The sequence below is a fragment of the Fusarium solani genome, assembly GCF_023522795.1.
Source record: "Fusarium solani strain SB1 chromosome Unknown bctg00000001, whole genome shotgun sequence".
Classification (NCBI taxonomy): domain Eukaryota; kingdom Fungi; phylum Ascomycota; class Sordariomycetes; order Hypocreales; family Nectriaceae; genus Fusarium; species Fusarium solani.
Genome location: NW_027072156.1, coordinates 2,836,721 through 2,849,530, shown reverse-complemented (window position 1 = coordinate 2,849,530; position 12,810 = coordinate 2,836,721). Strand labels below are relative to the sequence as shown.

The 12,810-nt window shown below is 54.4% G+C and overlaps 4 protein-coding genes across 4 annotated transcripts; 2 read left to right on the top strand and 2 right to left on the bottom strand.

Annotated features, from left to right (window-relative positions):
• Positions 1-245: 245 nt before the first annotated feature.
• Positions 246-2,345, top strand: MRS44_003000 (uncharacterized protein; the record flags this gene model as incomplete). Its single annotated transcript, XM_046270589.2, has 1 exon — positions 246-2,345. The coding sequence occupies one exon, from the start codon at positions 246-248 to the stop codon at positions 2,343-2,345; it is 2,100 nt and encodes a 699-aa protein (XP_046137114.2).
• Positions 2,346-2,908: 563 nt separating this feature from the next.
• On the bottom strand, positions 2,909-5,300 carry MRS44_002999 (uncharacterized protein; the record flags this gene model as incomplete). The annotated part of the gene is made up of 3 exons (XM_065623040.1): positions 2,909-3,422; positions 3,514-5,247; positions 5,287-5,300. 3 exons carry the CDS (start codon positions 5,298-5,300, stop codon positions 2,909-2,911), a joined length of 2,262 nt encoding a protein of 753 aa, XP_065479112.1.
• Positions 5,301-5,733: 433 nt separating this feature from the next.
• On the top strand, positions 5,734-6,618 carry MRS44_002998 (uncharacterized protein; the record flags this gene model as incomplete). Its single annotated transcript, XM_046282959.2, has 3 exons — positions 5,734-5,760; positions 5,818-5,907; positions 5,983-6,618. The coding sequence occupies 3 exons, from the start codon at positions 5,734-5,736 to the stop codon at positions 6,616-6,618; spliced, it is 753 nt and encodes a 250-aa protein (XP_046137112.1).
• Positions 6,619-6,980: 362 nt separating this feature from the next.
• MRS44_002997 (uncharacterized protein) lies at positions 6,981-8,304 on the bottom strand (the record flags this gene model as incomplete). Its single annotated transcript, XM_046270623.2, has 2 exons — positions 6,981-8,104; positions 8,163-8,304. 2 exons carry the CDS (start codon positions 8,302-8,304, stop codon positions 6,981-6,983), a joined length of 1,266 nt encoding a protein of 421 aa, XP_046137111.2.
• Between the last annotated feature and the right edge of the window lie 4,506 nt (positions 8,305-12,810).

Here is a 12,810-nt window from a genome sequence, read left to right as displayed (position 1 = left end):
TTGCCGACTACGAAATGATAGGCCTGGCTGCCCGGTGTAGATGAGCGCACGTATAGAGGGCTTTGGGATTCCTTGTTGACCACTTCTTCATGGATATTTGCCAGGGCATGCCATCTTATTTCGCCTTCTGATCCGCTTCACCTTTCTTTTTCCACTTCTCTTCTGTCGTTTCTCGTTCTTCTTTTGTCGCGTCGCAACCTTTTCTCCCCATCGGTATCTCGCTGGATTCAGCCGCGCTTCTCTCGATGAAGAAGCCGTGGAAATCGACCCCCAGCGCTGGCGGGAGTGCTCGGCCTCGCACCGGTCAGCACTCCATCCGTGGGAGGATATCAGGTCCTGTTCCTATTCCAACTCCGCTAGACGATGAGTTCCCTATTCGCAACCCCGGCACCAGTATCGCAACGCCCGTACGAGCCGAGTTCCAAGAATCGCAAGCCGACTCTATCCAAACAAGCAGGGACCGCCAATTCAGATCTCCCACCTTTCCGGAGCCTCGCCGGAACGGTCCCCAGGCTTTTCACGAACCGAGGTCACCAACTTTCCCCCGAGCGCCTGGCGCACCGGCAAGGCTGCAAAAGGCGGAGCCCTCTAACAACGCAAGGCACTCCTTCGTCAGTGCAGATGCTGTCCATATAAGAGACAAGCTAGATCGCCCCCAGCGCAAACAGTCGACCCTTCGAGGTGCCCTAGGAAAGCTCTTTAACCGCAAGAAGAAGGCAAATGGCGGCGATAGCCCCAACAATACCGATTCAGAGACCGGCTCGGCACCGGCACCGCCACGCCCAGAACGCTTCCGCCGCTCAACAGGAGAGGGTCCTCGGCCAGAAGACGTAGTGCCAAGTTTAAGATCCAGAGAGAGACCGGATCCCAGGAGCCGGAGTCGGCCCTTCCCAGGCGCCGAGTCGAAGCGATCTGCATCTCTACCCATCACTGAGTTTGACCGAGCGTTGAGATCTCACTCTGTCCGCCCAGAAGATGTCCGAGCCATTGAGAGCGCGCGCAACTCCCTCAGCGCCGACTTTGGTCTTAACCAGGCACGAGCGAGCGCATTGAGGGTACGTGAGAGCCACCTGGCAGGGCTTTCACCGCGACCTGCAAGCAGCCACGGCCGAGAGAGCCGGCAAGAACAGCATGAAGATGATCCCGACGAAATTGGACGCGCAATTACCAGTGACTTTACTGGAGTGCGGCGAAGATCGCGAAGTTTATCAGGGTTGCCAGAGGCAGAGGAAGACCACGGCAACACTCGCCGGCGGAGTGACGAAATCAGATACTGGAGAGAAAGTTACGACCCGGCATTCATGTCACCTGTGTCCTCCGATCACCCAGAGGTCGAAGATACGACGGTAGTTGCGGCTGAGACAGCACATACTGTTGAGGAAGAACCTCCGGCGAAGGCGACCGCGGAACCGTTCCACTTCGAGCCTTTTGTCGGGATGAATCAGGTGGCAGGCATGAAAATCACACATGCTGCGAACTTGGAGACACGGATCAACAATCTCGAGTCCAGGGTCCATCGGTTGGAGCAGGTTCTCGACCGAATGTGCGACACGGTCCCCAGCTGGCAATCGCAGACGGAGCACCCAGACCGACCAGCACCTCCTATTCCAGTTAGAGGCCATAGAAGCCGTTCAGGGGAGGATCAACCACTAGACCCGATCAATATAGGTGTCGCGATGGGCTCCAGGAGCTCCAGTCGATACCGCTCCGAGACAGCTTCACAGGCATCGAGCCACGAGGAGACTACGTTTCTTGACCCTCATGCGTCCGGTCTGGGCGAGGGCATCACGAACCGACCTACATCAACAGCGACCATCCGCGGAGCAACTAGCCTTCCTAGCCTCTTGAAGGATGCGCCTGGGTCATTCACAACAGACCATTACACTAACCTCCTGGCCCTGATCCACACAGAGCGTTCCGCCCGAGAAGCCTTGGAGGCACAGGTGAAGAGACTTGGCAACCAGCTCAGTGTCTTGTCCAATTCAATGGTGATCCGGGAGACGCGATTCGACCCCCCTCCGACGGCAAAGTCTTTCGGTGATAGATCAGCATTTGACCACGATGACGAAGAGGGCCTCGGCTCCTTGGTGATCAACACGCATTCACAAGGGCGCCATGTTGACCCTGAGGACTCGGGCATCGGGACTGGTCATGGAGACGAGAGCGAGTACTCGGAGTCGTTCGAAACTCCTCGTGAGGAGGGACACAGCTTCGGGGCGTTTGGAGAAGACTTGGACAAGGCGGACCAAGCACAGACAAAAGCAGCGAGGACGCTGTCATTATCCCAGCTCACGATGGGCAGAGGCGGCCAGAGTGCCTCGCAACATCCACGGCGCGTCATTTGACAACACATACATTTACGTTAAACCAGCAGACCTTTTCATTCAGCATATATCCGATTCTCTTTGCAGCCAGCCATGCCCCCTTTTGAGACGATACCCTCTTGTTCGATATTAGAGGACAGATGATTCATGAATCTTATCTTGTGCGAAGACGGCTTCGTTCTCGACCTACCCACCTATTTATTCACTCACCCCTACACCACACTGTCCTACTTACAATCCTTCCATCTCTCTGCTTGTCACTATAGCGTGCATCTGCACAATTCTCTGAACCTCTTCGAGCGCCATCGTACGCATCCTCTGATTTTATTAGTTTTGACTTGTTCCCACATCCTATCCTGCTTCTAGGTGTCATGGTTTGGCGTACAGGGTGCTTGGACTGACTGAGCGTTTTTGGACCTTTGGAACCACAGCGTTGGCGGAGAACGCCTATGATAGTCCTTAATGAACAAACTGAAAACGTCACCATCTTGGGTAACAAAGACACATTGTATCTGTCATTTCTACATGTTCTCTTCGTAACAACATGTAGGTCTATATATGAGTGTTTATATGTGCATCAACATCTATGGGTGATGGTCATCCTTGATTCCCCAGCTTCCAACCAGGGCCATTGACTTTTCGTCTCCAGGAGCAAGTCTCTCATCCTGGAGCGTCTCAGCCAAGCATGTCCAGGGATCTCGGCCACCTCCCCACTTCAGCAGGTTCTCCTTGAGCCGCTCCCCATTCTCACGGTTGATGGCAGCACCATTTTCGCCGGCCTTAAACACGACACGCCAGACACGCTCAGCCAGGACACGATCGAAGAGATAGCTATAGTAGGTGCTTCCATAGCTGTGCAGATGGCCAAAGAAGCCTTGCCAACAGGTGTTGGGAGGGTCTTGGGGCCCATGGGCGAAGCGGCCCTTGATGTCATGGAACACGGCTGTGGAATCAAAGCCTAGGTTTGCAACGTCGGGGGCGTGGTAAGCCTGGTCAACCATGGCGAGGATGATCTGGTGTTCCGTATCGATACCCTCGAAACGCTTGGTGAGACGGGCTCGTTCAGCCACGAGCTCGTAGGGCAACGGCTGATCCGACCTCCAGTGACGAGCAAAGAGAGAGGACAGTTGGGTCGGCGGCAAAGTGCTCCATGAGGGTCGATGGCAGCTCGGCAAAGTCGGTAGCACACCGGGTGCCCGACACGTTCTGGAAGCTTGTCCGGGCGAGGATGGAGTGGATGGCATGGCCCATCTCGTGGAAGAGGGTCTCGACGGAGTGGAAGGACAAGAAGGCCGGCTCCTTGGAGTTGTCACTCTTGGGAAAGTCGCAGACGAGGGCGATGGTTGGGAGCTGCTTCAGCACTCCATCCTTGGTTGAGATCTCCATGCCGTCGTTAGCAGCCATCTCAGCCGACTCAAAGGTCGGCGCATCACTGTCCTGCTCAGCTGCAATCTCGGCGACTTCGCTAGGGAGAATCTCGCGAGAGCATCTAACAGTAAAGTGAGCTGGGTTTGGTGACTTTTGTGGGCGGTAGAATAGATCGCAATACAGGACGGCCACTTGGTCGCCCTTGTCGTCAATGACATCAAGTCGCTTGACGTCTGGGTGCCACGTCTCTCCAGGGAGGCTTTCCCGCGGGACGAGGCGAATGCCGTAGAGGCGGTCAAACAGCCTAGACAGACCCTGTATCACTGTTCCCACCGAGAAGTATGAGCTCAATTGGTCTTCTTGACGCTTTCGAGATCTCATATCCGCTCGGATCTTTTCCATATAAAAGTCCCTATCCCAGGCCTGGAGTTTAGAGTCGGGGATATTGAGCCTATCGCGCTTCTTCAATACCAACTCCCTCAACTCGTCCTGGATAATAGGGGTGTTATGGTCCCTCAAGGCCAAGAGGAACTGCATCACTGAGGCAGGTGATTTGGCCATCATGCGGTCCTTCAAAGCCATGTGACCATAGCTTTCAAATCCTGCCAGCTCTGCAAGCTCGCCCCTCAGTCTCAGCATGGCCTCGAGATATTGGATCGTTTCACGAGATGCGGTTCGCTGAGCGAGGTAGATCTCTTTTCGAGTATCCTCATCGTAGACACTCTGAAGTGCGGCTGCCGCTTCTGATCCAAGAGTAGGAAGTGTGATCTCGGAGCGAACCTTTAGAGTCGCCGCCAGACCAGGATAAAGGCCATAGAACTTGTGAGCAGGTAGAGTTATCTGCTTCCTCTCTGGTTGCATTCCTTGTACGAAGGCCGAACCAATTTCACTGATACGTGATGATAGATCGACAAATCTGTCCCGTGAAGCCTTGGGTAGATTGACTGCTGACTTCATAAAGTCCAGCTTGAGCTGTTCCGCCACAGTCTTTTCCTCCTCCGACCACACCTCTGTGACTTCAGGCATGGCCAAGGCCTGGCTGAGTTGGTCGCTCAAACCAGTCATGGTGTTGAGCTGGTTCATGTACTGATAGACCAGCGCCCACGCATTGGCAGCCGCATCTTGAAATCGAGGGTCCGGGTGCGTCATCCGGACAAAATCTGAGAGGTCCAGGACTCGGCAGAGCAGATCGCTAAGTCTGTCCAGGTCGCGGACAACGGCCTGGTATTCTTGCACCGAGGATGCATTGAGAACCCTGTGAACAATCTTGGTCGCCCGTTCAAGGTTTGCCTTGGCGAATCGAAGGAAGCCATCCGGGCTAGTAAGATATCTGTTCTTGAAGAGTCCCTGGCTCTTCTTGAGGCTGAATTTGGGGAAGGATCTGCTGGTGGGAGCGTCGAACAAACTGCGCAGAACCGCATCATCGTGAGCAGAGCTTGCTGAATGGTCGACCGGAGCGCTCGGGGAAAAGGCTTGGGCCACGGCGGAAACAATCCCTCGTCGCTGAGGAGGTTTGGTCGCGTGTCGAACGCATCGAGTGCAGATCCAAAGGCGACTGCCCTCGAATTCAGCATTGTCGCTTCGCTTCGCTTACAGAGTCGCGGGCATGGGGCAATATCGACCAAGACGATGAGAATGAATGGCAAGGACGGAAAGTCGGTAAAGAAGAAACAAGAGGCCAGCTGAGAATAAAATGGGTAAAGAATTCAAAACCTGGGGCAAATCTGTAAAGCCAAGCAAGTAATTGGGGCTTGCAGCTGGCCCTGGAGGTCGGGTTTTCCGGCTTCGGCCCCTGCCTTCCTTTCCATCTTTGGCGCGGCACTTCCATCTGCCTCAGTACGTACTGGACTCGGGCAGCCTTAGTCATCCATTCCCCGGTCTCAACTTCACCTTCCCGTCGATGCCCCACTCCCAGTGGCCGAACGGAACCGGATGGGATTCTCCGCCCTGGATTTTCCGTTGGTGATGATTGTGTCTAGCAACCGTCGTCTGCCTCGATCCCGCGTGACGTCTTCCCATCCACTCGTCAATTGAGCGCACAATGGCTTCACGAGTGGTGTTCTCACGGGTTGGTGACCGAATCCAAGCTTGGACCGAGCTTCTTGATGCTAATTGACTCGCACAGCGCTCCCTCGCGCCGCTGGCGACGCTGGCCCTCGGCGGCATGGCGCTCGCTCCGGCCACTGTTTTCGCCGAAGGTCCCAGCAGCCTCAAGGTCCGTTGCCTTTCTTGTCGTGCCGATGCGTGGCTTGGATAGCTCATGGAGCGTCCCCTTCTGACACCATTGCAGCGAAAGCCCATCTACGACGACTTCGAGATCCCCAAGCCAAATCCCGCACCTGTGACACCACCACCCGCTGCCGCCCAGCCCGCCGAGCCTGTCGATGAGGAGGAGCCCAAGGCCAGGTCGCCGACCCCAACGGACCGTCTGGCTGTCCATATTGGAAAGGCGCGTCTGGCCTTGTACGAGTACGCTGTGGCCGCCGAGAACAAGGTCAACGAGACCATGGACTCGGCCTTCAACCTCGAGCAGTCCTTCACCAGCACCATCGCCTCTCTGGCCCCCTCCCGCGAGAGCGGCGAGCAGCTCATGCCCGGCGCCATCTACGTCCTTGTCGCCGCCATGGCCGGCAGCATCATCACCCGCAACCGGAGCATCGTCCTCCGCGCCTCGCTCCCTCTGGCCCTGGGCATCGGCGCCGGCTGGACAGTGCTCCCCGTCACCATGCGCAACATCTCGGACCTCACCTGGAAGTACGAGCAGAGGTTCCCTGTCGTTGCCCAGTCCCATATCCGGCTGCGTGAGAGCATCCTGAATGGCGTCAGCTTCGCCAAGACCCACAGCGAGGTGGGTGTGCGATATGTCGACGAGAAGGTGACGGACGCGAGGGAGGCTGTCGAGGGCTGGGTCCAGAAGGGCAAATAAGAATTTATCCATGGAAGCCATTAAAAAGCGAGATGAGATGTACCACCACATAGAGTTCCCGAACAATCTTCATTTGTATCAACGAGCCTCTTGCTGAGAGTCGATGATTGAGGTGTGTTGTATTTATCTTAAAAAATGGCCTCTGTGCCAGGCCGCCGTCCCGTCGTGACTGATAGACGTCTATTGTCTTTGGAGCGATATATAAACCATACTGAATAGGTACCTCGCTCAAGCGCTGAGCCTCTAACCCCCTAAATCGTGATCCTTAACTCCACAAATGCGAATATGAGCTGCCATAGTTGAACCAGACGCCCCTGACCTTCTCCTTTCCATGTGTTGGGTTCCTTTTGCTAGAGGATAGTTTATGCTACCTCAGCCGAGGCGACTTGGGCTACCTCTGGAGCTTCAGCCAGTGTGGCAGGCTTTCGCTCGGACAAGGCCTTCTTACGCTTCTGTGTCATCTCTTGTCTTGACCTGCCAGACTGTCCACCAGCTGCTAAAGCACTTGCATTAGCCCTGGCAGCAGCCTTCTTGGCAGCTTTTCCCTTGAGAGGCTGGTCGAGGCCACGTTTGGCGTCGATGTGAATGGCATCGTCCATATACTTGTCAAGTCCCAGGGCCTCGCATGTGCTCCTGTAGTTCTTGCACTGGTTGACAGGCTGGTAGAACTTTGACTTTCCGGGGACCATCTGAGCAAGGAGGAACTTGGAGTTTCCGAACCGGTTGTCGACATCAATCGCCGTCTTGACGTAGTGATCAACAACCTCCTCCCAGGGGGCCAGTCCACCATCCACCTGGCTCCGGAAGCAGCTGGGGTTCTTCTCGGCGGCGGTTGCAATCATTGCGCCATCAGCGCCAAACTCTTCGGCGAGCTTGAGGCCCTCGTCTCGGTTCTCAACATCACCATTCATGAGGCACGCAACGCCGTATTCATGGCAGACCTCCGCGACCATGCGGAGCTGTCCTCGGATGGCTCGCTCTCTGGGTCGCATTGGTGTGGTTCGGCAATGCACAGTCAACCCCGTGATGCCGGTGGCACAGAGCCTCCGCACGAGCGCCTCAGTCTCGGCGGCCGTGTCGAGGATTCTGATCTTGACGCTAATCCCGATCTCGAACTCTGGAGTGATGTTCTTGACGAGGGCCTCGAGGATAGCGCACAGCTTGTCGGGGGTCTTGAGGAGGGCTGCGCCCATGCCTCCGCTGGTGCTGAATGGCTTTGGGCAGCCGGCATTGACGTCGATGCCGGCAACATCTGCGGCGACCAATCTGGCCGCCTGCACGGCACGGTCGGGGTCTGCGGTGCCAATCTGGAAGATCAACTTGTCCTTCTCGATCTCAGGAAGCATTCTGTATATGATGCTTTCTTTAGCATCGGCAGGAGGCTCCTTTTGGCCCTGAGAAGAGAGCCGGAACCATTCAATAGTCTTGGAGTCCTCGTTGAAGCGTCGAGATGTCCCAATCATGGAGTAGTCGACAGTCTCAGGACCTATACACGAGACACGACGTCAGAATAAAGATTACATTGTGAGGCCGGGGTTGCTTACCCCAGACAAGGTCCGCGCCATACTTGAGGGCGAGCAATCTTGAGGGTAGTTCGCCAGAGCGAACCATTGGCGCAAGGACAACCTTGCCACGGTAATCCACGCCCCGAGGAGGGATGGGCACTCGCTTGACTTCTGCGGCCATGGCTTTTCGTATGAACTGAATGAGCATGCCGATGTCTGGCGAAAGAGTGTTTACATGTCCCGACAGATCTTCGGCGGCGACTCATAAATTGTCGCGGCCGTGATGGGGGCAAAGTAAAATGTTTATCTTATCATATCGATAAGAGCTTGCGTGGGGTAAGTACCCATGTACCTATCTAGGTCTTCACTAACACCTACCCCAGGAACAGAACCATAATCATTGGTGTACTCAGCCATGATGAACGGGCAATGATGACTCTGGCCTGAGCCCGTTGGCAAGCACATTGTGGTGGTTTCACTTTGAGGAATCACAGCACGATGGTCTGGGGGAAAATGTATCGTACAACAAGGCCGCTTTGGAGTTGGGAACATTGACAGAGAGCAGGCATTTCAGCACTTAACGGTGCAAGGCCAGTCTCACGCCAGTCGCACGATTGGGATTTGATCTTGCCCGCGTGAAATTTTAGGAACAGGACAAGCACTGAGCAGCTTGGCTGTAGACCATGGGCGACTGGGGACGATGATGACCATCATTGATCAGGAGGTTTGCCCCCCGGAGGAACTAAGAAGATCCTCATTGACTGCTGAGTCCCCAGTGATGGCTCCCCCAGAGCGCAAAGGGTTTCTGAAAAGATGGATGGTGGCCAGTGGCCAAAGATGTTTGAGATGACTGCCATGTTGAGTATGTTGGAGGAAGAAAGGAAGATGGATCATGGCGGAGGATGGAAGAGCTTTTAACATGGGCCGCCCAGTGGCAGTTCATTCCTTCTCTCCATACCTAGGCAAATACTCATGGCAAGTGCCATCCATATCTTGGTGATGGTTGTTCATCTGCTCAGGGTAGGTGCGTGCTTGGTGAGGGAAAGAGGTACTTGCCTCAGATGTCGGTCTCGGGCTGTCTATACGGATCGGAAGGAGAAGGCAAGTGTATATATCTTCAAAACACAGGATTCGGGCAAGATGAGCAACGAAAGGGCTTGTCCTGAGGAGTGGTCTTATGGGTTGATATTATTGTCTTGTTTAGAACCACTATGGCAGCCCCTATGCTTGTGTCTAGGTTTACCATTGAAAGAGTGCTGTCTGTCTTTGTAGCATCGAAACTAGTCAACAGTCGGGAAAGCTACTCAGATATGGTCGTTGAGGTGTAGGTAATGGGCGGTGGTGTCTTCAACTCAGTGCCTCAAGTACTCGGCTATGTCCTTGTCAGGCAGTCTTTGCCTCACTTGACCAGTTGTCCGCCCATTTTCCGTCTCGTAGGTTTTGAGTCCTCTACATCGTAATCAAAGAATCATAGTACGCCGGTCATTTGTACTATCTTTGGCCATGCCTGACTTCTATTGGGTTATAAGTAGAGAACCACGTTTGTCACGCTTGCTAGCAAGTTAGTACCGCATGTGAATTTGACTATTGGCAGAGAAAAGAAAGTCAATTTTGAGCCGAGCAGGTCGAAAGCAGACACCAACACCATAAAGAAGCCAAGGTCATGGAAGTTGTAGTTGGATCAGTAAGCTCCGCCAAGAGTTCGGTCCTAGGGCACAGCATCATTCTGAGGTTCTTTGATGACCGATTGGTTGCTAGAGCCCTCAGTGTAAATAGCCTTGGAGTGTAGTGTTGGGTTCTTGATAAAAACATTGATATACGGATAGTGTGGAATGGCATAGGTAGTCGAGTTTGTTTGTCTGTTGTTTGCATCGAACGACGACGTGAAGTCGACATCAAAAAGAAGTGAATACCTAATAATACGAATACCTAACTATGCAGTATTGGCTCAGTAAAATCCATACCATTGACAATGAATTGAACATAGCGCTAGAGTTGTTTTCATCCAGCCCTTTGCTGTCAGTCGTACACAGGTTGAACTACTCACCCTACAGGCGTCCCCCCTGACTACCTATGTTACCAATATCCGAGCTGTTAACACTCGATATCATTAATCTATGCAGTTAATTTTGCAATATAATGCCCAATGCTCTCTACTAGTGACTGCTGAGTCCCTACGAATGGTAGTGGCAAGATTTCTGAGAAGATGCATGGGCCGTGGCATGAAGGACGCACGTCGCAAACGTATGTCTATGTCGAGTATTGCGCAACAATGCGGGAGAAGCAACGCGTATAAAGCGGATTCATACAAATCAAAGGAGCATAGTCTTCAACGTAGGCCACTTACAGTATTTACTGACCCTACGCCTTCAATTGGAGTGTAGATAATTACGCCGCTGTGTGCTGCTGACAGTGGGCGTCCCACTCCTCCATCCAGGACTTGTCAGCTCGTCAATGACCAGTCTGCAAAGTCTTGAAAGACGACAGACATTGCAGTAGATGACATTGCAGACACCCAACGTTCAATTCTTGCCGTATAAATTACCCAATCAGCGACGCGGGCTCAAGACAACAGGGCGAATTCCCGCTGCTCGACGGAAGTTGGAGACAACCATCAGCCCTGCCTGAGCTCAATCCGCATGCATGTCGCGATGCCACCAGCACCTCTCCCTCTCCGTCCCAACACGCAGCCACCAACAAGACTGGAGCTGCACGAGATGCTTCATTCAGCCGTAGACTATTGACGAGATGCCCAGGCTGTCATGGATCTCGACCATGTGCCACAACTAACCTTGAGCGCTCGACAATTTTAGCTCTTAGTAAGACTGCACGTCGACTTGCATGCCATGGAATGGAGAAGGGAATTCCCGCCTTGTAGCGTCCCCTTCTTTGCGACATGCCTCCCTTTGTCATCACAAGAACCAAAAAAGACGACGCCGCAGCGGGCCAGGGCTTGCACGATGCTCAGCGCGAGCCTGGGCATAAGCACTGTGGGCACAAAAGATCAATACGAGACTTAAAAAAGCGAGACCCTGGGGCCAATTGCGCGCGAATCGACAATGGGAGATGACGATACGAGAAGCGCCTCCAGCCGAGGCCTACAGAGTCGACCAGGTCGGTCGGAGGAGAATGGCCGGACCCGTTCGTTCACCGTTTGTCGCTTGCACAGAACAAGTCCAGTCCGACGGAGGGATCCGAGGCCAGACAGACGGACGGACAGACAGACAGACAGACAGATAGACAGGTCATACGAAGTCAAAGGAAATGAATGCGAGTCTGTCTCCTCGGCGATTACAAACAAGAGGCATGCCACCGTGTATTTTTGGCAGCAGTAGACACAAAAAGGCGCTTCATTACAGAGCAAAGACGAGCCGACGCACAGGCATGGATGGACGATGATGAGCGCAGGGCCGCATCATCAATCATGCTTTCTGAGCCTGACCTGCCCTCATTCAATAGACGCCCTCTGCTTGGCTTCCATTCCCGCGGCAGCGCCCAATCTTGTCTTGCTTGCCCTGGGTCCGAGCCGCCTGTCTCTGTCTCGGACTGCCACAGACGGCCCTGACCAAATGATGAATTCCCCTCGGACTGCGGCCCACGTATACAGGGCGGGGCGACCAACGTCACCACCGAGGCGCTAAAACAAGGCCAAAGGGCACTGAAGCACCAGAGGGGCCAGAGGAACAGACAGACCCGACAGCACGAGGGGCATGGCACCCATGGATCCATGGATGGATCCATCCTTGAGGTGGGCTTGGGCTTGGGGGAGGGGAGGGACCCTCTGCCCCACGTTCCAGGCGCCCGCTAGGGATTCAGGGAGATGGAGGGAGGACGCGACCAGGGGGTCCGACATGGTGAGACCAGTTCAAGGGACCTCAGAGCATCCTCGAGAGCCTGGCCAGTGAGAGAAGCACTCAAGTTCCTGCACAAACCACCTGTCATCCATGAATGAGACTCGAGGGCAACACTCTGGTCTCAGGGATTGTCGACCTTGAGTACATACTTGTTCGGCAGGTGGGTGGGCTTATTGGGCATCTTATCGGGCTTACAACTGGACGTGGCCTCCATCGAGCTCCAGTCTGGGTAATAGAGCGCCCCCCCAGCCGTTTGGGCTCATCAAGCCCAGACAGTGATACTTTGCGGCGACGTTTCAGCCCGGCACTCACAAGCCACTAACCAACTAACACGGGTGACGGTGCCCGTGAACAAAGCTGCCCTGTCCGCCCATCCACACCGTCCCGGGCTCGACTCGTATGGATGGATCGATACGGGCGACGCTAGGGAGCCGTATGAAGCAGATCCAGTCCATATCGGCCTCCCTCTGCACAGCAGCTTGCGCAAGAGGCAGTTGATCATGACACTAACACGGGCACGAAGAGCGGACGACACACAGAGATTGGGTGTGTGGAGGCCGGTAGTGGAGGCCAGAGGACAATTAAGGGTCTTGCTCTGTGCCCTCACAATCTCCATCCTGGTCCGTCACCAAGGATGGGCGCCCGAGGAGCCATCCATGGATATCTCTGTCAGCAAGAATTGCCTTTGGATATTTGTTTTGGGTGTTGGACGCAGGTAGGATCTGCGATTAATTAATTCTCTCCCCTGACCCAGAATCAGGTCCTGTGCTGTGCTACCACCCCATTGACGTGTATGTACCTCGCCATAGCGCATTCGAGGCGACGGTACTCGC